The 24,733-nt window shown below is 42.6% G+C and overlaps 1 protein-coding gene across 1 annotated transcript in view; it reads left to right on the top strand.

The window, feature by feature from the left end:
- BAZ2A (bromodomain adjacent to zinc finger domain 2A) overlaps positions 1 to 24,733 on the top strand; it is a 3,667,728-nt gene that overhangs the window by 2,532,767 nt on the left and 1,110,228 nt on the right. The window contains exon 22 of the mRNA XM_044083634.1: positions 884 to 1,145. Within this exon, the coding sequence (XP_043939569.1) occupies positions 884 to 1,145 (262 nt within the window). The remainder of the gene's footprint in view (positions 1 to 883; positions 1,146 to 24,733) is intronic.

Below are 24,733 nucleotides of genomic sequence, written 5' to 3'. Positions count from 1 at the left end.
GTATGGCTTAATGGATTGAGTCATTGAGGGGCACTTCTCAGAGTGATGTAAACTATATTATGCAATGACTAGCTTTGGGTGTTGGGTAATGGAGTAGTTCTGTCCAGCTTAAATATTTCACTGTTGAGTAGTGGTGGGATCTGTAGGGTATATTAGCAGCAAATTTGTCTTGCTCTTCTGCTTTGACATATACAGCTTATAGTTATCAGACCTCTTGGCTAAGCAGTGCATAAAGGAACATGGGAGTTCATTTTAGGGTAATTCCAATCCTGGGAGCTCCTCCTCCTCTTCTTCTTCCTATTTGGCCCAGTGCTTTGAAATGAGAGGAGAGGTGACCTTCCACATCTTTATAAGGTGAGCAAAACCCCACCTTTTACTTCTCTCTTTCTTTCCCTGTCTGGCTTCTCCAGTGCCAGGGCCGCTAATTGAACTCTGATCACCAGGGTCCCAGTAAGGACATCATCTTTCTGCATCACAAAACCAGATAGTTCAAACCAATATTTGTATTCAGATTACATCATAACCAACATTTACAATTCGATAACTACTATAGCTGTGCTTTCACATGAATATGTATACAAATCACTGCATTGTGTGCAGGGATACTAGTAGTAATGCAGTTCAATAACTAGTATAGTTATGCTTTACTTAAATGTTACTAAAGTCTTTGCATTATATATAAAAGGATTAGACTGTTATTTTCATTTAACACTTTTTAATTAGCTGTGTGTGTGTGTGTGTGTGTGTGTGTGTGTGTGTGTGTGTGTGTGTGTGTGTGTGTGTGTGTGTATACAATAGACAATCCAGATACATATATGTATAAAACAGTATGGTTACAGTTGGATTCTAATTCTTAATTATTTTTTTTTATCTTTTCCTCCAGTCAAGTAGGCACACTGTGGAAGGAAGGCTAACCGGATGTAAGAGTCTACCTGCTATTGCTTTGCCCAACAAGACAGTTCCCCACACCTGCAGCACCTCTTTTAAGGGGCACAGTACTAATCCCCATGTGGTCTCAAATTCTGTCCTTTTGGGATTCACTGTGGCAGGTCTACCTAGACGCAGAGGTCGTCCTTCATCTAGGTTGTTTAAACAAATCGAACAGAAGTACCTTTCACAGCTCACAGCCCCCCCAATTCCTGTTGGTAAGGAACTTCTCAATTGCATGTACTTTAATTTCTCTTTTAGGATAAAGTGAAGCAGAAAATTTGTATGTTCTTGATGTTGTGCCATGATTGATAATTGGCATTGACTTCATCTGGATACTTTATGGATTTAAGGTTATATTTAAGCACACAGTTGAATTAGTAAAGAAAAAGTGAATGTTTTTTTTCCTCACATGGACCACTGAACATCTGCTGGAGGTTTTGGTAACCATTTTGTATAAATACTGAGATGTTTCTGCATAATTCTTTAAGTGTTATGTTGTTTAGTTTATATCAAGCTATTCCTCTGATATTTTTTTCTGGGTGTGACATTCATTTCCATACTTCATATGCAGTTAAATGTGAAAGGTACAATATTTGTATGTCACTTTAGTAACCAAATGAAATTTTAATGGAAAAATCTTACACTATTTAAGAGTTCTCAGTTTGTCTAACTGAAATGATTATGTATAATAGGTAAATGCAAACTTTTATACTAGCAAAACAATTAGACTCTTAAAATTGCAATACACGAACACATCATGCAAATTGTTTTTTATTGGCAAAAGAAATAGGGTGGTATTCTTAGTCATTATGTGAATACATAAAGGTTATCTGAACTGTCCATGTATTTCAGCAGCAGAGCCGTGATTCAGAGAGACCATTTATGCTAACTCACTATGGCCCGAATAACATTAAGCAAATGAAGTTTTAATGAATGCAAATGAGAAATTACTTAAAACAGTGTATGCTAATGAGTTCTTCTCCAGCCCATTTGGATCCATAGTCAGAGTTCCACTCGTTTTTGCTCCGTCTGCATATTCATTGTAAAAGGTGGAATCTACTTTGCGATCCACAATGATGCTGTCATTTTCTGCTAGTCTTGCTATTTGTTGGTATGAGCTGCTTGTCTTAGCTGAGCCAAAACTGCCTGCACCCAGCAGCACTCACTGGCCATGAAGGCAGAGATATAGCCAGAGAACAACTCACTGTTTAGAGTGGACAGGGATATTGTAGGAGTCTTAGTATACATGGCCCCCACAGGGCACTAGGGGATGTGTGGCCTTCCTATCCCTGTAGATACAAAACAATGTATAGCCCTCACTATATTTGAAACCAAGTACAGACTGACCACGTGTTGTGTATCTCACAGTCTTCTGAATCAAGGATACTTTGGTAAATCCTGGATGTACACTTGGCATGTGCGGATCAGTATATTTATTTGCCATTTCATCTCAGAACTGAACTTAGACTATGGGTGACTTTTATGTGGTGAGAATTTCCCTGAGTTATTTGGTGGAAAAAATTGCAACCATGTTGCAGTTAGGGCCACATATGGTCCATGAGGTGAGCGGTATGGCAAGAGGAAGGGCTACCATTCCATCAATTGCCAAGGTAGTGTGTGGTGCATGGAGGTGCCCAGCATCATGGTAATGCACACCATCCACAAATCTGGCACACTGGCCCTCTCTTCTGCCTCTTCCTGTATAGTAGAATCCCCAGTGGTCATCTTGTTGACAAGTGGAAAAAATATTTTTATTTCATTTTTTTTTATTTAAATAGTTATTCATAGTGAAATGTATTGCTGAATTTTAAGCTACTTTTTCTTGTTTTGTCGGTCAAACTTCTCTTTCTCTTCTTTTTTTCTTTTCTTTCAGGTGATGCTGAATATCCATTGGAATCAGGGCTCATGACAACAGTAAGAAATCCAAATGGAGCTGCTGTAGATCATACAGCATCAAGAGGGTGTTTGGAATGTTGAATTCCAGATTCAGAATGAGTCTGAAGATGCCCTCAGTGTGATCCAGCTAATGCATACAGGATGTTTATTGCATGTTGCATTTTGCATAACATGCTCATGTACTGGTTTGGTAGTGAAGTGACCTATGCTTTCACTGTAGCTCCCAGTTCCACTCCAGGTATGAATAATGATGCCTGTTGTCAACAGTAATGAGGGACTCCTTGCAGCAGGCTTGTGTATGCCATATCGCTGTCCAGGTAAAAAAGAGGTGTCTAGTCCAAAACTGTGAACCATGATATTCAGGTTAGGGTTTCCTGTCATGTAAAAAAAAAAAAAAACGTGAGTATAATTTGCTGCATGCATTGATTTCTGTGTGTTACCCTCCATGTTGCATGCTGTGCTGTCACTTTTCATCAGACATTAGCTCTTAACTTTTAAATATTTTTTTTTTAATTTCAGAAGTGGTAGTCTTATAGTTTGTAAAAATCATGCCTGAATGCTCACTGACTCCAATTCAGTAATGTAAGGTGTAACAAAAGGAGATACTGCCAGCCCAGCTATCTGAAATTTTGTAAGTGGTTGTACGGCATTTGTGAAAATCAACATGATTCTTATGCTTGTGTTACAGATGTATTAGAACTGTATGTCATACTGTATAGACATGTGTGCTGAAGAGATATTTTTATACACTATTGTAACTATTTAGATGTATATATTTTTAACAATGGAAACTGTAACACAAGAAGTTAAGTCACTTTATGGGTGGGACATAAACAAAAGAGATGTTATCTTTCAGTTTCAGTGCAGCAAGGAGACAGGATGTCTAAAACTAGGGAGCCTTCTACATTGTCATGTAAGTGTTTTATTCCAGCAGATGGAAAGATCTGAGGGATATGTATTTTTCACAGGGACATGCTAAATGCTGGCAGTTTCTAGCAATGAGGGTTTTCACCTGGGATAGTAAGATGACAAGAAGTGATGTCATGCTGCAGGTATTCCAGCAGCAATATTTGAGATATTAATTTAAGAAATCTCAAAGAGAGGCTGTGGATTTTATATTTTGTCTTTGACCTGGCAACATCAGCTAGAAAACACACTCACCATATCTGTCTTGCCTTGTAATAGTAAGTTTCTAGGGTATAGTAATTATTTTAGATATAGTTAAGAATATAGTAAAGATTAGTTTAGATGTTTTCTGAATTTATTTGAGACTGTCCTGTAATGTTGTTTTAAATATTTCCTGTGATTTTGAACTCTGAAGTTACTGTGATGATTTACTGAGTATTTTCTTGTTATTTTATTATTTATTATTAAATGTATTTAAACATATCTTTGTGGCTGATATTTATGAGACATATTTAAGCTCTTAGAGTACTTGCATATCTATCTGGTGACACTGTGCAGGCCACTCCTAATAGCCTTGCTGTTGGTCAAACTACCAACTGGATTAATAGTATCATTACACAGTAAGATTGGACACCCTTTGTTAAGGGCCTTAAAGTAGCTGATAAAGAGTTGGCTGGTGGCAGTAATACCTACCTTATAGTCTGGGCAAAAGGGGGCATAGCTAGTAAACCTGTGCCAGCCTTTCCCATGTGTGTGTGTGTGTGTGTGTGTGTGTTTGTGCATAAATCAAATCTCAAAGAGTGTGTGTGTGTCAGCTACTTGGGCAGGGACACAAAGCACTGGTTGGATAGAGCTGGAGATATTGGCTTGGCACTCAGCTGAGATCTCAATTCCACCACTGTGCCAGTGGGGAGTCTTATTGGGGATCTGGTGAAAGAGGGAGAAACCAGCCCCAAACTGACTGTGATCTCTGTGTGCTCTTAAGGGAAATTGCACTTTACTGTGTGTGTACTTGTCATCCTCCCAGTGTGTATGTCCCCCACTGTTGCCAGTGGTGAGGATTGAGGCTCCTTGATTACTGGGCCAGTGTTGGGGTGTCACACATTAATTGGTGGGCAGTGGAGGGATATCCACATCACATATTAATTGGTTGACAGTGATGGGATATCCACATAATAGGATTCAGTCGTGTGGATATTGAATTCCTGTAGCCTGGAAACAGTGGAGAGGGTGTTTGTACTGTCAGTAAGCCACACAGTGAACCTTCAGAGTTTCACATCACAATAGTTTTATTTTTTTTTGTTAGCTTAGTTAGTCAGGGAGAGCAGGCAAGGATGCCAGCAGAGGAGTATGGCAAGCTGACAAGGAGCTAGTTGGCTGAGATGTGCCAAGACAAAGAACTGGTGCATGCCAGCCTGACTAAAGCAGAGATGATTACAGACCAGCAACCAGGAGGACAATAAGACTGGCCTTGGAGATGTACAACTCTCAGAAAATGGACAATTCATCCTTTCCACAGAGGACTTAAAAATCCATCTGGAGTTGAAGAGACTTGAACTGAAGGCCAAATGTTTAGAAATAGAAGCAGCAGAGAGACTGACATCTGGAGGCTGAGGAAAATGAGGAACTGAGATGTCTATAGTCTGAGGAAAAAGAGAAATGGTGAAGTCTGTAATCTGAGGAGAATGAGAGGCAGAGGCAACATGAGCAGGAGATGCTGACTCTTCGACAGGGTCATGGAAGTAATGGGAAAGGGAGTAACCAAACCTCAGAAGCCAAAAAGGTCAGTAAATTTCTTCCACAGTTTACAGAGGATGATAATTCTGACAGTTTTATTCATATGTTTGAAAGGGTATGTAAACAGTATAATGTTGACCAAGGACTCTAGGTACAATTCTTGACCTCCCTACTCCATGGTAAAGCTGTAACTGCTATTTCTAGGTTGTCTGATACCGATTGCTTAAGTTATAATACTGCTAAAAATTGTCTGTTAGAGTGCTTTAGGTTAACACCTGAAGCTTATAGAAAAACATTTTATGAGCATACATGCAAGGTAGATGAAAGTGTGTGTGACTATATTGCGGAACTAAGCACTTATTTTCATAGATGGGTGAGTGGGTCTCAGCTCACCACTTCTGATGGTGTGGCAGATGTTTTGGTGAGGGAAAAAGCCCTTAGCACTTTGCCTGAGGACATGAGAATCTGGTTAGTAGATAGGGAATGCAATACTGCATATGAGTTGGAGAAGAAGGGAGACCTATACCTAGCAATCAGGGCATCACTGCACAGGAAAGGGGTACCCAGTACTGCTCATGGGTCTAAGGGAATCCATGGTGGGCAGCATAGACCACCCCAACAGAGTCCACCAGTAGCAGGGGAAGCCACTAGTCCAGGTACATGTCCAGGACCAAGGGTTAAATATTTTAAATGCAACCAGTGGGACCATGTACCATATAGATGTCCACAGAGACAAAGTGGGGAACAAAAGATGGGAGCGCTAGTAAGTGGGAATGACGGAATGCCATCAGTAAGTTGACTGGAGATAACAAGGGTACCAAACTACCACAAGAGGCTGTATCCTATCTTGGTAAGTGGGAAAGAGGCCACTGCTAAGAGATACAGAGCCTCTGACCTAATAATTGTGAAGCCTGCAGTGGTTAAAGAGGAGCACTACTTGCTTGGGCAGCCTATTCTAGTCAGAGCTTTAGGAGAGACCCCATTCCAAATATGTTTGGCTAGGGTTCATCTTGACTGGGTGGGTGGAAAAGGAAGCCAGCAAGTAGTTGTGTTTGAGGATATACCTGCAGATGTCCTGATAAGGAATGATTTTGATAATGCAGTACCTTGTGTGCATGCAGTGACACCCAATCAGGCTTGGAGACAAACATGTGGGTCTAGTAGCCTGGGGGGACACAAACAGACCACGGACTTGAAGCCAGGACTGGTGTGGTGGTTACTTCAGGAAGGGAGCTACCCTGTAGTAGTGAGGCTGAAGGTGAGCCACAGTCGCTTGTGGGTACTGATGTTCCCTTGGACAGAGTGACTCTAAGGGCAGAGGTGAGTAGTAGTACCCAGGCTGACCATGAGGCACTGCTGTCAGAACATATCAGACTTCTTGTGGAAGAGGATCTGGGAAGAGTTGCAAAGAGAGAGTTGAGACAGGCTGAGCTCTTGGACTCTGCATTGCAAGGCCTGAGGGCGGTAGCCAGTGAGGCACCTGATTGTCAAGGAAAAAGGGAATCTGTGTACTGGGAAAAGGGGTTACTGTATAGAGAGTGGACACCTGAGGGAGGACTAGAGGGTGAGAGAATACAGCAGTTGGTAGTGCCCAGAGCCTGTTGTGTGGCACTTCTGGCCATAGCCCATCATATTCCATTTGCAGGTCATATGGGCATAAAGCGTACCAAGAGATGTATTATGCAGAGCTTTTATTGACCTGGGATGTCCAGGGATGTAACAGGGTACTGCAGGACCTGTGAGCAGTGTTAAAAAGTAGGCAAGGCAGGGGACAAGTTTAAAGCTCCTTTGATGCCTTTGCCTGTGACTGAGGAGCCATTTCAGAGGTAAGCTATGGATGTTGTCGGCCTCTGAGTACCCAAAGTTCCACAGGGAAGAAGTATATCCTGGTGGTAGTAGATTATGCTACCAGATACCCTGAAGCAGTGGCCCTATCCTCCATTGAGGCAGAAAAGGTGGCAAATGCTTTATTAGAGATTTTCAGCAGGGTAGGTTTTTCAAAGGAAATACTGACTGCAGAGGTGCCAGTTTCATGTCAGACCTGCTGGTTTGTGTGGAAGCAGTGTGGGGTAAAGCACCTAAAGACCACCCCTACCATCCCCAGACTAATGGTTAAACTCTACACTAAAGACCATGCTATGGGCATTTGCAGACCAGTTCTACAGGGAATGGGACAAATATTTGCCCCATCTTTGTTTGCTTACAGAGAGGTGCCCCAGGAATCCACCGTTTTTTCACCCTTCGATTTGCTGTATGGGCATAGGGTGAGGGGACTAATAGATTTAATAAGAGATGAGTAGAAGAGTGAGTGTGAATCCCACAAGGTCTGTTGTGGCATATGTCCTAAACCTCAGGACAAGGCTCAGGGAACTCCCGGGCTTGGCCCAGGAGAACCTGGCAGAAGCTTAACAGCAGAAAAAGGTCTGTTATAACAGGAAAGCTCAAGCTAGAGAATATGTTGTAGGGCAGCAGGTAATGGCTGTCATTTCTGTCGGACACAACAAGCTGCAGGCAGCTTGAGAGAGAGAGACCCTTCAATATGGTAAGGAAGGTCAGTGATGTTAACTACGTGGTAAAACTGCTAGGCAGTAGGCAGGGGCACAAGCTGTACCATGTTAACATAATGAAACCTTAGCATGATAGGGAGGCCCTGGTGCTAAGTATTTGCAGTACAAGACAGGCGGAATATGAAGGGGATCTGAGGCTTCAGGGAGCCAGCCAGCCAAATTCCAAATTACTATGATGGAGCCTAGGACTGCAGGCATATGATAGGACAGTGCAGTACTGTACTGGGTCAGCAATGCCAAGGCAGCTGGAATTTCAAGACAGGGACTGGGGTAAGGTATTCCCAGATAGGCTCACCCTCTCAAGCAACGTTTCTCAAGGGTCACTTGAAAAACTAGCTTGAGTTTTCAGGAGGTGTAACAAAAAAAGATACTGTCAGCCCAGCTGTCTGGAATTTTGTAAGTGATTGTGTGTTATTTGGGAATATCAGCATGATGTCATTATGTGCAGAAGTGGAGGGTTCACCTGTTAATAGTAATTGTCATGTGTTAAATGCAATCATTCCATGTTAACGTTCAATTCTGTATATAAATGTATGATCTAATGTTGTCTTTTCCATCCATTCCTCAACCGATGGGTCTTGGATCTGACTTTGGCCATTTTTTCCAGACTTAAAGTTTGTAGCTCAGCCTCCTCCCATTATCCATAATCCCCTCATGTCCCCAACGTTACATCAGATTTTCTTTGCTACTCGTAGAGTACAGAAGTAATTAATTGGCTCAAGCTGTAGTTCACCTAAATGTTTCTTCTATGACTTTCAATTAAAACGTATTTTGTGATATTATTCCATTATAGTCCACTGGGGATGCACAAGCCAGTGCATTTCTTTGTGCCGGTCCCAAGCCCGGATAAATGGGGAGGGTTGCGTCAAGAAGGGCATCCAGTGTAAAACATCGCCAAAACATTTCATGCAGTCACCAAGAAAATTTTTTATACCGGATCGGTCAAGGCCCGGGTTAACAATGACCGCCACCAGTACTGTTAGCCTACAGGGTGCTGGCGGAAATTGGGCTACTGTTGGCCGAAGGAGGAGAAGTAGCAGAAGACATGGCCGAAGGCAGGAGGAGAGGAGAAAGGCTAGGACTGTGGTAGTGAGGGTCGGAACTTTGAATGTTGGCAGTATGACTGTTATAGGGAGAGAGCTAGCTGATATGATGGACAGAAGGAAGGTTGGTATATTGTGTGTGCAAGAGACCAGATGGAAGGGGAGTAAGGCTAGGTGTATTGGGAGGTGGATTCAAATTGTTTTATCATGGTGTGGATGGGAGGAGAAATGGCTTAGGAGTTATTCTGAAGGAACAGTATGCTGAGTGTGTTTTGGAGGTGAAAAGAGTGTCGGATAGAGTGATATTTATGAAGCTGGAAATTGATGGTGTAATGATGAATGTTGTTAGTGCGTATGCTCAACAAGTTGAGTGTGCAATGGATGAGAAAGAAAAATTTGGGAGTAAATTGGATGAAGTGGTGATGACTGTACCCAAGAGTGAGAGAGTGGTGATTGGAGCAGATTTCAATGGGCATGTTGGTGAAGGGAACAGAGGGGATGAGGAAGTGATGGGTAGGTATGGTGTTAAAGGAATGCAGAAGGTCAGATGGTAGTGGATTTTGCGAAAAGGATAGACATGCCTGTGGTGAATACGTATTTTAACAAGAGGGAGGAGCATAGGGTGACATACAAGAGTGGAGGAAGATGCACACAGGTAGATTATATCTTATGTAGAAGGGCCAGTTTGAAGGAGATTGGAGACTGTAAAGTGGTGACCGGAGAAAGTGTCGTTAGGCAGCATAGGATAGTGGTTTGTAGGATGACGTTGGTTATCAAGAAGAGTAGGAGGAGTGTGAGGGCAGCACCAAGGATCAAGTGGTGGAAATTGAAAAAGGGTAATTGTGAGGTGGAGTTCAGGGATGAGTTAAGGCAGGCACTGGGTGGCAGTGAAGAGTTACCAAATAGCTGGGTAACTACAGCAGAGCTAGTAAGGGAGACAGCTAGAAAGGTGCTTGGTATCACATCTGGACAGAGGAAGGACGACAAGGAGACATGGTGGTGGAATGAGGAAGTACAGGAGAGTATACAGAGAAAGAGGTTGGCAAAGAAGAAGTGGGATTGTCAGAGAGATGAAGAAAGTAGACAGGAGTATAAGGAGATGAGGTGCATGGCAAAGAGAGAGGTGGCGAAGGCTAAGGATAAGGCATATGAAGAGTTGTATGAAAGGCTGGACACTAAGGAGGGAGAAAAGGACCTGTACCGATTGGCTAGACAGAGGGACCGAACTAGGAAAGATGTGCAGCAGGTAAAGATGTTAAAGGATAATGAGGGAAACATACTCACAAGCGAGGAGAGTGTGTTGAGGAGATGGAAAGAGTACTTTGAGGGGTTGATGAATGAAGAGAATGAGAGGGAGAGAAGGTTGGATGATGTAGGGATAGTAAATCATGAAGTACAATGGATTAGCAAGGAGGAAGAAAGGATAGCTATGAAGAGAATGAAGAATGGAAAGGCTGTTGGCCCAGATGACATACCTGTGGAAGCATGGAGGTGTTTAGGTGAAATGGCAGTGGAGTTTTTAACCAGATTATTTAATGAAATCTTGGAAAGTGAGAGGATGCCTGAGGGATGGAGAAAAAGTGTTTTGGTACCGATTTTTAAGAATAAGGGTGATGTGCAGAGATGTAGTAACTACAGAGGGATAAAATTGATCGGTCACAGCATGAAGTTATGGGAAAGAGTAGTGGAAGCAAGGTTAAGAAGGGACGTGATGATTAGTGATCAGAGAGTATGGTTTCATGCCAGGAAAGAGCACTACAGATGCAATCTTTGCTCTGAGAGTGTTGATGGAGAAGTACAGAGAATGTCGGAAGGAGTTGCATTGTATTTTTGTAGACTTAGAGAAAGCATATGACAGGGTGCCTAGAGAGGAGTTGTGGTATTGTATGAGGAAGTCAGGAGTGTCAGAAAAGTATGTAAGAGTGGTACAGGATATGTACGAGGGTAGTGTGACAGCGGTGAGAGTGACGGATGTGTTTAAGGTGGAGGTGGGGTTACATCAAGGATCAGCTCTGAGCCCTGTCTTATTTGCAATGGTGATGGACAGGTTGACAGACAAGATCAGACAGGAGTCCCCGTGGACTATGATGTTTGCAGATGACATTGTGATCTGTAGTGAGAGTAGGGAACAGGTGGAGGAGACCCTGGAGAGATGGAGATATGCTCTAGAGAGAAGAGGAATGAAGGTCAGCAAGACTAAGACAGAATATATGTGTGTGAATGAGAGGGAGGATAGAGGAATGGTGAGGATGCAAGGAGTAGAGGTGGCGAAGGTGGATGAGTTTAAATACTTGGGGTCAATAGTTCAGAGTAACGGTGAGTGTGGAAGAGAGGTGAAGGAGAGTACAGGCAGGATGGAGTGGGTGGAGAAGAGTGTCAGAGTGATTTGTGACAGACGAGTACCTGTAAGAGTGAAAGGGAAGGTCTACAAGAGGGTAGTGAGACCAGCTATGTTATATAGGTTGGAGACAGTGGCATTGACAAAAAGGCAGGAGTTTGAGCTGGATGTGGCAGAATTAAAGATGTTAAGATTTGCACTGGGTGTGACGAGGGTGGACAGGATTAGGAATAAGTATATTAGAGGGTCAGCCCAGGTTGGAAGGTTTGGAGACAAAGCCAGAGAGGCACGATTACGTTGGTTTGGACATGTGCTGAGGGGAGGGATGCTGAGTATATTGGGAAAAAGATGCTAAGGATGAAGCAACTGGTGAAAGGAAAAGAGGAAGGCCTAAGATAAGGTTTATGGATGTGGTGAGAGAGGACATGCCACGTGGTTGGTGTGACAGAGCAAGATGCAGAGGACAGGAAGAAATGGAAACAGGTGATCTGCTGTGGCGACCCCTAACGGGAACAGCCGAAAGAAGATGATGATGATGATTCCATTATAGTCCGTCAACTGTTAGTGTAGGTCTTTTCTTTCCAACTTGAAGTTCCTTTCCTTCCCATACCAAAAAAATAAAACAAACAAACTGTACTCCAGGCCTTCTTTGCGTCTTAAGGGTATGATTCCTTTCCTTACTAGTAATACCTAGTAGTAGTTGATACCATTGTTGGTATTTTTTGTCTGTACTTATATACATCTTTTTTCTGAATATATTCTTGTTACCATTGTTGGTAGTGTTTATCTGTGAGTTTCTTTCCCTCTACATTTCAGATATTATGTTAGATAAACCTACTGGTTTTAAAACAAATGTGTGGTTTGTAGCCACAAAATGCCTAACTCTGATTTAGACCTTAAGTGTGTGTATTGTTTGGAGGCGGCATATCTGGATGATTATTTGATTTGCACAGCCTTTGGTTACCAAGCCACGACTGAACAATGTAATAAGCTCATTTTCAGGGGTCTTATACCTTCTAGAGAATCTTTAAAATCTGCATCTGGAGCCTCCCCCATCCAGGAAAAGGTCCTCAGAGAAACACAAGGGGGACAAGAATAATAGCCTCAAAGAAGAAGACAAAGAGGTGAGGAAGTGATCCCATGATCACTGTCCTTTGTTACTGTTGTCTTTGTCTCTGACTACCAAGATTTCCAAGCCATCGCATCCTACAACTGCTCTGGATCCAATTCCAGTACAGTCCAAGACTCCTCCCTTGTTGGAACCAAGGTTTTCACCACGTCCAGTCTGTCCTTGGTGGATTCACCCTTTCTTCAGAAGAGACCCTTAAAAAAAGAAAACTGCAAGACCACCCTCCACATCTTCTTCCTTAAGGTCCATTAGGTGTAGCTTGACAGATGCTGATGTGGATAGATTGATGAGGAAGCTAATTCGATGGGAGTTTTCCCTGCTCCATCTTCCATTGGACCTTTGAGCATTTGACCATTTACCTTGCCTATGGCTACTCTTACCCTAGTATGACCTGAGACTTTTGGGGTTGTCATTGTCAGATCTGAAATTGTGGTCATCTTTAATTCTGACATCTTATGTGATCCAGCTGGCTCTAATTTTGTCAGAAATGGATGGATCTCGTAGCTGAAGCTTCGGTGCCAAGTCTGAAGTTAAGGGTTTGACTTCAAAGCTGTTGGAGTTTTCCCTTCCTCTTGGAGCCTCAGTGCTAGATAGCTTTTTTCCATGTTCAGTCGGGGAGCAGAATCGTGATGCTGTTGGTTATACTGGGGTGGCAGCTTTGGCTCTTATTGGGGTGGTCTTGGGGTCCCCCATGGCTTCTAGCTTTGAGGCATTTGAGAGAGCTTTCTCCAAGGCTAGAGAATGGACATCTCTATCCCTTTTGGTTCCACATACTCCACAGCTGATGGCCCTGGGTCCTCATCCTGCACAGTCTATCCCATCGAGTGAAGTGGTTCATAGTAGCCTTTGAGACACTCCTCATTCAGGACACCCCTCAGGCTTCTGTATCTTCTCCAGGACTTCACCCTGTGGAGGTTCCACAGAAGCATAAATGTAAGAGGAGACACACTGGCTCCCCCCACAACAGTCTCTGACAGAAGATGTTGATTTTAGTGAAAGGGAGGGCTCCCCAATATCACCACTTGATTATATCTCCTTTGAAGAGATCCTCGAGCTTCTCAGACAGAAAGGAGTTTTTACATCTAAAGCCTATTCTCAGGAGAAATACATTTTTTTTTTGCGGCTTTTGGTTTCAGCTCAGATGCTCCATGTGTGGTTCCCCTGGCTGTTAAGATGGTGGATGTAATCTCTCACCATACATGGACAAAACTGGATGTCACAGAACCAATTCCCACAATGCCAGATAAATATCTTGTTGGCCCTAAAGACCGCTGTCACTGGAGCAAAGGCCTGGCAGTGGACACCATGGTAGTAGCATCATCCACTGTTATTTATTTATTTTTATTTTATTTAACATTTGTTAACCGGGAAAGTCTGACTTGGAACGAGCTAATTTTCAGCGGAGGCCCGGGGAGAAACGCTTCGGATGCATGTCTTCATAACTAAGAAAATTTATCTGTCCATCCCCCTAACAGAGAGTCCATTGGTATGGACAGGTTTGGGAAGCGAGTTTATGTTTCAGGTACCATTGTGTTAAGGTCACTGAATTATTTTGCAATATGGCTGTGTTTCACACAAACTTGACAAAAGAGCTCTCTATGTCTCTCTCTCTGGGATCATGTCTGAAGAAAACAGAAACACAGTGGATTTGCATCTGGCTACCCTTCAGTCTGTTTTAAATGCCTCCATGTGACTCATATTGAACATAAAGGAAGGTGTTTTGAGAGCTGCAAGTGCAGGCATTACCATAAGGAGACATGCCGGGATGCATTTGTGTGACTTCACAGAACCTTTTAAGACATCTTTTATCAATGCCTCATTTGATAGCTTGACTTTTTTTTTTACCCTAAAGTCAAAGACACACTCACCAGGATTAAACAGGGTTGGAAAATTCTTTCTGTCATTAGCATACGGTTTTCCACCTTCCTTTCTCTGAGGACCTAATGTAGAAAGCAAAAAGGGGGGTAAAAAGCTGTGGTTTTCAAATTTCCAAGAATTTTCCCATGAATCCTTTGGAGATAGATACCTCCGAGGTTGGAGGGGGGTGTTCTAATGGTAGATGTCAACCTTGTGGCAGAGGGGGCCACAGAATTATGGCTTTAGGGGTCCATTTTCCAAGAGGCCTTATTAGTGCTCCTGAACGGTTGTCTGACTGCTTTGTTCTGAAGCCATTTGAAGAGCACTTGCCTCTGCACCCGGAAGCCTGGATGTCCATCAGCAAAGATGTCTGAGTGCAGACAGTTATTACCAGAGGCTGTTACATTCCCCTTTCTCTATCCATTCTCACTATGGAAGAAACATTCCAATGTTCCACCCTCTCAAAGAAAGGCAGCAGTATTAAAGATAAAAAAGCTGCTACACAAGCGATTCATCCGAGAGATCCCACCAGACCAGGAAGGGTTTAGAAATTACTCTGGCCTAACCACAGAACCTATGGGTGCTCACCTAATGTATGCCAGTGGTTGCAACGCATCTCTGACTGCAAGGGTTCTGGCTGGTACCCTTTCTAGGTGACTGACTCTTTGCCACTCCTACCACATCAATGCTAGCGTGAGCCAGAAACTATTTGCTTCAGCTGTGCTTTAATCTAGGAATTAAAGTGAACAAGGACAAATCAATGTTTTCCCCAGTTCAGGTTCTAGATTCCATAGGAACACATGGGCACAACCGTTCATATTGCAAAGTTACTGTAGAACATGTTATTCACTCTAAGAAATCAGGCCCTACAGCTTCTTTCCGATCAGACGCTGCTTGCTAGACTAATCTTTCAAATTCTGTAATTGGTGGTATCCTCCAGTACTTTAGTCCCTTTGGCAAGGTATTATATGAGAGTGTTGCAGTGAACACTAGCAGTCAAGTGGTCCATCAGATTCCAGCCCATGACCTTTCCAATTCATTTAACAAAAATCTACAGACATCATGTAACTTCATGGATTCCGTCTCCAGAGGTGTTTTCTAGCCGCCCCTTTGTTCCTCTCCCTTCCAAAGCCACAGTGATCGTTCTCAACTAAGGTGGATGAGCATTACATGGGGAAGATGGTCAAAGGCACATAGTCTCCATCAGAAGGCAGTCTTCACATCAGTGTCTTAGAGATGAGGGCAGTCTTCCTAACTTTGCAAGCTTGGAAGGATGTCCATCCTCTAGGAATGATTTCTATACAGATCGACAATATGTCATGTAGTCTGGTCATCAGAAAACAAGGGAGAACATGCTCCTATCTGTTGTGTCGAGAAGTGATGGGAGTGTGGAAGTGTGTGGTATCTTTCAGCTGCTTTTTGATAGCAGTACACATACTGAGGAAGACCAATATTCTAGTGGACAAGCTACACAGATCTATTCTGCTCCTTCACATGTGGTCTGTCAGTCCAACAGTGGTGACTCAAATCTTTTGTCAATGGGCCCAACTATGCTGTAGTCTTTTTGCTTCTCCTGCCACCTCCAAATGCAGCAGGTTTTTGCTTTGCTGTCCCTGAAGGTGGAGACCCAAGACGAGTTGTGATTCATGACTTTCCCTTGGATCTCCTATACACCTTCCCACCAACTCTCCTAATTCTGAAATTTCTGCAGAAAGCATTACTACAGAGATCATAGTCATCCTCATTTCCCCTTTCTGGCTTTGACAGGTGTGGTTTCCCTTTCACTGGTCTCATCTAGTACACACCCCCTTTGGGTGCTGGATCCGAATCCAGCTCTCCTGTCTCATCCATCTGAAATGCCTGATTAAGACATTTGAGTCTTAAAACTAACCACATGGTTCCTCCACTTCCAACAATGGCTAGTCATTCCAGCCTTTTCTACCAAGTGGTCCATATTCTTATTTCTTCTCAGAAACGGTCCACTAGTTAAGTTTACAAAAGTAAATGGAAACTATTTTCCATTCGGGTTCCTTAGAGAAATTTAGATCCTTTTGCAGTCTCTATATCAGCAGTATTAGATTTTATTGCTTCCATTTTCCATAATGGAGCTGTTTATTCAGCTATCAAGTCTCAACTAGCGAATATCTCAAACTTCCGTATTGGAGAGAATCACACTTCCTTAGCCTTACTTAAGTTATGTAAAGCTTTCTTGAGAGGTACCTTTCTTCTTAGATCCCCACTCAGGGATCTTATTCCCCCTTGAAACATGACTGTCTTGCTACAAGCCTTGACCCAGTCCCTTTTTAAACCTGCTGCCTAGGTGGATTTAAAATTTCAGACTTGGAAAACCCTTTTCTTTGTGGCAATTACTTCAGCTAGAAGGGTACCAGAGCTCCAAGTCCTGTCTTATTTTCCATAAGGACAGGGTTTCTTTACACACTAACCCTTCTGTTTTGCCTAAAACAACTCCGTGTATTATTTTCCAGAAGGACAGGGTTTCTTTATGTACAAAACCTTCCTTTTTTGCTTAAACTAGCTGTGCATACTTTACTGAGTCAGAGTAGCAATCTGTCAGTCTTCTTTCCAATATTTTTTGAATAAAGGAGAATACATACTTCATTTACTGGATGTGCACAGACAATTACATTTCTGTGTTCATCAAACCAAGCCTGTCAGGAAGTCAGACCAATTGTTTGTTTCATTTTCTAAAGCCAGCATGGTTCAAGGCATGTCAAAGGTTACCTTATCATACCTCTAACCTCTTAGAGCAAGAAATCTGGACAAAGCCTTAAATAAAAGTGGGACAAAGGCCCAAAAATAGGGAGATTTTTTAAATATTGCTCTTACAAACTTAGAAAGTTACAAGAAAAAAGGTGAAGCCTTTGTGAAGGAGTATTCAGTTGCGTCACCTTTTTCTTGTGGTTTTTTGTTTTTTATTCAAGTCAGTTATCACAAGTTTTGAGACCATCTGTAGAGTTTTCTGCCAAACTTAGAAAGTTGATAGAAAAACAGGTTTTGCATTTGCATGAATTTTCTGAAGGGTATGAAGTCTGAAATGCAAATGCCTGTAATTATTTTCTAACTTCAGTCTTTAGCGATTTGCCAGTAGAATCACAATTTTAGGAAAAATGGACCAAAATTATGATGCAAAACTCTGGACATTCTGCGAAAATCTGTAGAGTTGAGAGGTATGTTAAACCTTATCTAGATGGTTGACTTGACTGTATCTCCCCATGTATATAAGCAAAAAGTTTTGGCTGTACCTAAACCACCTCATCAAGGTCTGTTTCCTCTTTCTCAGCCTTCTTTTATAGGCCTTGATTGATCACATTTGTGCTGCTGTGACATAATGTAATTTCATGCCGGCATTTCCCATTGCATATCTGATTTGCTTTCCACCGATAGGATGGCTTTCATTTCTGCTATTCTTTGGAATGTCCTTCCATGAAACCAACCATAGAATTAAGAAGTTGTCCCATCAGTTGAAGGATGGATGGATGGAAAAGACAGCATCAGATACAAAAGTTATGTACTTACCCCAACGATGGATCTGTGATATCTGTTTCCATCCTTCCTTTCCCTTGCCATCACATGGAAAAATTTCTTTCCGTTGTCTTCTGTTGTGAATGTATGAGCTACCACAGGTGCAGGATTTCATCCTTTTGCAGTTCTGGTATAATTTTTCTCCCCTTCTGACATGCAGTCTTCTGCTGCTTTGTCCATAATAATACATGTTTATACTTTATTTGGTATTTCAGGGTTTGAAGCAAATTTGATCTGAGGTTATTTTGGGGATAGTAGGGCATTATTGGTAAGGGGAGGAGCCTGGTCTATGGATCCTAAGTCTGGAAAAACAGTTAAAGTTGAATCCAAGACTCATCAGTTGAGGAGAGACAGAAACAGTCAACACAGATCTATCGTTATGGTAAATACATAACATGTGATGTTATCATTCTCACCTTTATTCTCACTTGTGGGTTGGATCCGATCCATCGGATCCATCCAGCCTTTTACAAAAGCTTGAGGCCTTCAGGAAAGCTGTTGGGCATTCTACCTTACCCATAATGCAGTTACCTAACTATCCTGAGTTCTCGTTTGCCACTCAGTGAAAGACATGATTCTCTCAGCAAGTTCTGGGCTAAGTGACAATTTATTGTTTATATTTTACTATTTTATATTAAATTCTTTCTAAAGTATGTAGTTTAGTAAATTCCTTACCCTTTCAACGCCCATTTTAGTTAGAGGAAGTTTTTCTGAGTGTGTGTGTTGCTCCTTTTTCATTCTTTCCCCTCCCTATGTCCATTTAAGTTAAAGGACATTTTGTTGTTTGAGGGTTTTTCAGTTCTTCTTCTGTCCCTTTGAACGTCTGTTTAAATTAGAGGATGTTCTTTTCTTTAGTTTAAGAAAAAAAAAATACTTTTCTCTTTGGTGTGTGTTACTTCCTTTATCTACCTTTGCTGTAGATGGTTAAAATTTTTGTAATTATGTCTCAAAAACCAGAAAGTAAACCCTTAGGGTTTAAGAAGTGCGAACAGTGTGGGAGGAAAATGTCCCTAATTGATAGACTTTATGTGTGCATTGTTTGTTATCCTTACACCTACAAGAGTCATGCTCCATTTGTCACGGATTTAGTCAAAGGGCTCTAATGGAGCATAAAAATAAGCTCATTTTAAAAGGATTGCTTAAAACTCCTTTTTCTGAGGCTATTTCTCTAGAGTCTACAGTCTCTTCTAAGTTTTCCAAATCGGAAAAGTCACAAAAATGACATTCAGAGCCGAAAGAGAAAGTTCCTAAGCTGTCTGCTCCTTCAGATTCCTCAGAGCAGCCAGTTGTGATTGAATCCGAAAGGTCTTTGGTGCAACATGAGCCTTCAGCTCCTACAGAATTTACATATCAGAACCATTCTCCATCATTGGAGCCGATACCTTCTCAGCTCCCATCTCCTTTTTTGATGAATTCCAGGTCTCCTACTTTATCTACCCGGTGTACCAGGAGTTTGTCTGACAACGACATGGATAGTGTAGTGCAGAGGCTTTTGAAGACACTGGCCTTGGCCAAATTGTTACTGGAACTGAGCCCAAAGGCATCTGATCTGACAAAGTCCTCCCCATCGGCACCTACTCCTCCTCTGATCTATCCCCTGGCTTCAGAGCCAGAAGATTCGGATGTCCAGCTAGTGTCTGTCAGATCCTAGACCCATTGATTCCTCAGATCCGAAGTCTGCTCTGAGTGCTTCTATGCAGTCGGAGTGGGAGACCTCTAGGAGCTGGCACTAACTGGCCAGGCCTGGAGAGCAGATTCAGATCTTACTGGATCCGACTCTGCCTCTCAGGGCTTCGTCGTGGGTGAGTTCGGATCCTACCTCTGCCTCAGAGCTTCTGTCTTCTGCGCTGGAGATTCCCTCAACTCTGACAACCTTTTTGTTGGATCCGGGGTGTTCTTCGGATCAGGGGCAGACTGCCTTTGAGGTTAAGAGGAAGGTAATGATTGCACCTCAAACTCAGACACAATCTACCCAGGATCTTCCTTCCACTTCTGGGCCAGTGACTTTAACTTCTCATGTATCCCATCCACAGGACCGTAGATACCCTAGGCCTCAGGACATCCAGCAATGGACCCCCCCTCCCTTCCGAAACTTCCCCAGGTTACTCCACTGAGGAAGTCCCTTGAAAGAGGACTTGCAAGAAGAAGCATCTTGACGCAATCACATCCGATACTGACTTTGATGATGCAGAAGGGTCCCCACGGTCACGTCCTGATGATGTCGCCTTCAGAGACTTCCTGGAAATGTTAAAACAGAGAGTTGACTGGCAGTCCACAACCCCTTCAGCTGAGGAGTCAGTATACCTGAAGGCTTTTGGGTCTCGCCCTTCCACCTCTTTGGTGACCCCTCTTCCAATGAGCTTATTGATTTAATCTCTTGGAAGGCTTGGGAGACCCCAGATTCCATAGAGCCGACTCCTAGGAAGTCAAATAAGTATATCACTGCCCCTAAGGACTATCCCTTTCTTAACAAAGATGTAGCAGTTGATGCCATGGTCATGGCGGCAGCTACTAAAAGGGAACTATCTGAGACCAGTTCCTCTATTCATTCCCCAAAAAATGGATTCTAGAATTATGGATTGGTATGGGAAGTGTGTCTTTTCTTTAGTGAACTTTTCCTTATGATCGCTGAACTACTTATCTCATTTTGCTAGGTTGCATAGGGACCTGTTAAAAGAACTGACAGACTCCCTCCAAGGAGCTGTAGCTGATCCGTTGACAGATGAGGCGATCGCTCAGCTCGCCACCCTAAACTCAGTTTTAAACTCTTCCATAAGGCTCATTTCATATGTAGCAGATGGAACGAGTAGGGTAGTGGGATCTCTCTTAGGAGGCAGGCCTGGATGAGTCTCTGCAATTTTATGGAGCCCTTCAAGTCTTCTTTCATTAACACCCTTTTTGATGGCTCCTCTCTTTTTGGGCCCAAGATAAAAGAGACGGTCATCAGGTGTGAACGGGAAGGCAAGATGTTATCTACTGTTGGAGTACTTTTTTCCACACCCACCAGACCCTTTCCCAAAGGTCAGAGAGGTAATGGAAAGATGTGGTTCAAAAAAATCACAAAGTCTTTCCAAGACACACAGGGTGAAAGTTCCCCCTAGAGGCAGTGGAGGAACAATAATGGAAGACACTGCCCTCATGGCAGAGGAGGCCCACAGAATCAGGGCTCCAGAGAATCCTCCTTTGATAAGTCCTTTCAACACTCCTGAAAGGGTGCCAGATTGTCCACCTCTGGAGGCAGTTGGGGGATGATTGTCTCTGCATCTTCATACCTGGCTAAAAATAACAGACGACAAATGGGTGCAGAACATAATATCCAGGGGTTATGTCATTCCCTTTTCCCTCCCACTCCCATAAACAAAACAGTTCCAGACATTCCACCCAGTCAAAAGGAGCAAGCAACCTTAGAAATTCAAAAGTTTCTAAGAAAAAGGGTCATCCAGGAAGTCCCTGTAGACCAGAGAGGATTTGGATCTTACTCGAGGTTCTTTTTAGTGCCAAAGAAAGCAGGGAACTAGAGACCCATCTTGGATCTCAGCATTCTAAATAAATATGTCAAAAAGTGCAAGTTCCAGATGTTAACACTACAGTCGATACTTTCATTTTTGGAAAAAGACAATTGGATGTGCTCTATAGACCTTCAGGATACGTACTACCCTATATGGATGGTAAGGCCCTCCAGAAGGCACTTGCCAGTCACTTCCAGTTTCGAGCTCTACCCTTTGGTCTCACTACAGCCCCCAGATTGTTCAAATGAATGCCAGTAATTGCGGCTCACCTGAGACACCAAGAATTCTGGATTTTTCCATATCTGGATGACTGGCATATAGCCACCCTGACCAGGCATCTTCTGCTACAGACCAAAGACTACACTCTAAAAACTTTGCTCCTCACTAGGAATTACTGTAAATTATGAGAAATGTGCTCTACAACCATGTGAGACCTTGGTCTTCATAGGAGCAGAAGTAGACACAACAAAAATGATAGCAAAACTTCCACAACACAGAGTGGAAGACCTTCGATACAATGTACAAATGTTGATCAGAAAGAAATGAGCTTCTGCCAAACTAGTTCTTCAAGTACTGGACAAGATGGCTGCCTCAGTTGTCCTCATCCCCTAAGCTCATCTCCACATGAGAATTCTTCAGTTGTTACTTGCGATGCAGTGGTCAAGTCTAGAACTTCCAATGACACCCAAGATAATGATAACCGATTCATGCAAGAAGGATCTTCTATGGTGGCTTCATTCTCCCCCTCTTTATTCCTCCCCAACCCCAAGCTACGGTGACCATGGACACTTCCCTGAAGGGGGGGGGGGGACATTATCTGGGAAAAAGAGTTCAAGGTGTCTGGCATCAACATGAGGCCCATTTGCATCTAAACATCCTGGAGATGTGGGCGGTGCTTTTAGTGTTCCAAGCATTTCAACATACCCTTCTTCTGAGAATGATAGCAATTCAGTCAAACAATGTGTCTATGTGGTCTGGTACATAAACAAGCAAGGGGAATCAGATCTTATCCCCTTTGTTGAGAAGCCCTGAAGGTTTACCAGTGGGAGACATCTTCCAACTGCTTTCTAGTAGCAATGTATATCCCTGGGAGATCCAACATAATAGCAGACAAACTGAGAAGAGCCATACTGTGGCCTCACAAGTGGTCCCTCAGTTGAAAAGTTGCGGAAGAGATCTTCCAAAAATGGCGCCAGCCTTGCTGCAACCTTTTTGTTTCACCCACGAATACCAAATGTAGCAACTACTTTGCCGATTCCCTCTGGGGGAGTCCGCAAGGTATGCACTTGTTTGCGATTGGCCCTTGGGACTCCTTTACGCCTTTCCACCAATTCCTCTAATTCCCAAATTTTTGCAGCAAGTAAGTTTGTTGAAGATGACTGTAATCCTAATTACCCCCTATTAACCTTGACAAATTTGGTTCCCCTTTCTTCAGCCTCATGTTCAAGATGAACCATGAATTCTGGACTCTATTCCAGACCTTCTGACTCATCCGTCAAGGATGGTTCATCCATATCTAAACAGTCTCAAGGTGACAGCTTGTCTGCTCCAATTCCCGATAGTCACGTTTCCTTCCCTTTTTGGAGTCTTCTCATAAGTCATCCACACGTAAACTATACAAAGGAAAATGGAAGAGATTTGTCTCATGGGCTAACTCTGATCAGATTGACCCCTTTACTGCTCCCATTCATTCTGTACTAGAATTTTTGGCAAAGCTTTTCAATGAAGGTGCTGCCGCAGCTACTATTAAAGTTCAATTGGCAGCGATTTCAGACTTTCATATAGGAGAAGATGGCTATGGGATCATGTCAAACAGACTTTGTAATACATTCTTGAAGGGAACTACAATGCTAAGACCCCATACAAAGACCCATCCCCACCTTGGGATCTGAATTTTGCTTTGTCGGATATTATCTATCCTCCATTTGAACCTTCTGCTACATGTGATTTGAAGTTTCTTTCTTGGAAGACGCTCTTCCTAGTAGCTATTACCTCAGCAAGGAGAGTTTCTGAATTGCAAGCTTTATCTGCCAAGCCACCATATCTGACTTTTCCGAAAGACAGAGTTTCTTTATGTACCACATCCTCCTTTCTGACCAAAGTATCTGAAAGTAACCTCAATCAGTCTATTTTCAGAATAAAGGAGAATGCTCATTACATCTATTGGACATTTATAGACAGTTACATTTTTTGTATACACAGAACTACAGAGGTCAGACAGTCAGACCAGCTGTTTATTTCTTACTCTAACAACAAGAAAGGCCTACCAGTATCTAAGGTTACCTTATCCAAATGGCTTTCTGAATGCATTTCCTTTATTTACAATTCTAAAAACAAAACTCTCTTTGTATCTGTCAAAGCTCATACTGCCAGAGCAATAGTCACTTCTTGCTGCTTTCCAAGCTAGGCTGTCTCTGGACAATATCTGTGCTAGAGCCACATTGGCAAACCTTCATACCTTTATCACTCATTACAAAGTGCATTTGGCCTCCAGGAGTAGAGCATCCTTTGGTTCTATGCTTCTGAGAAATATTCTCCCATGAGCCACTCAAGAATCAAGTAGCTTGGGATGCGGTCCCATAAATGAGAATAAAGGCGAGATTGACAACATCACAGAAAGAGGTTATGTACTTACCATAACGTTCCATTTGTGTTGTCCATCTCTGCCTTTATTTTCACAACACCCACCACCCTGTCTGTGCTCTTGGGAGACCGGGTAGTACTAATTAGGTATAATTGGACTCTGTAGCCTCAGAAACCTCTGTCCTTTTAAACTATGAATAGTTTTGCTTATAATATTGTTTACCATGGGTAAATAAGATCTGAGGGAGTTAGGGAACTGCATTATGGGTAAGGTAGAATGCCCACGAGCTTTGCAGAAGGCCTCAAGCTTTTGTAAAAGGCCCTGAATTTTCTTTGTGAGAAATCTCTGAGGTCTCCAGCTGCTGCAGGTGTCTGGTAAGGTACATACAGAAGGGAACATTATACTCCATTATTGGTCCTATGAGGGCTGAGTACAGGGGAGTTATAACCTCCTTTGCTTTAGATCCTTTGCTCTTACTAATGAGATGTGCAGAGTAGAAGGCCTTTCTTAGCACTGTGACACATGATGATCAAAGTTAAGGTTGCTGTCAACATGCGTTCCCAAATGTGTCACCATTGGATTTGAACTTAGGAGGGTATTAATAATAATGTAATTTGCAGGAACTTCTCCTTTGCCAAAGGGGATGATGATGTATTTTTTTTGCATTGAGTTTAAGTCCATGGCTCTGGCACCA

This window comes from Protopterus annectens, chromosome 9.part0, assembly GCF_019279795.1.
Source record: "Protopterus annectens isolate FY-2018-M chromosome 9.part0, PAN1.0, whole genome shotgun sequence".
Classification (NCBI taxonomy): Eukaryota; Metazoa; Chordata; order Ceratodontiformes; family Protopteridae; genus Protopterus; species Protopterus annectens.
The sequence above is the reverse complement of the archived record's forward strand: the minus strand, read 5'-3'. Positions and strand labels throughout refer to the sequence as shown.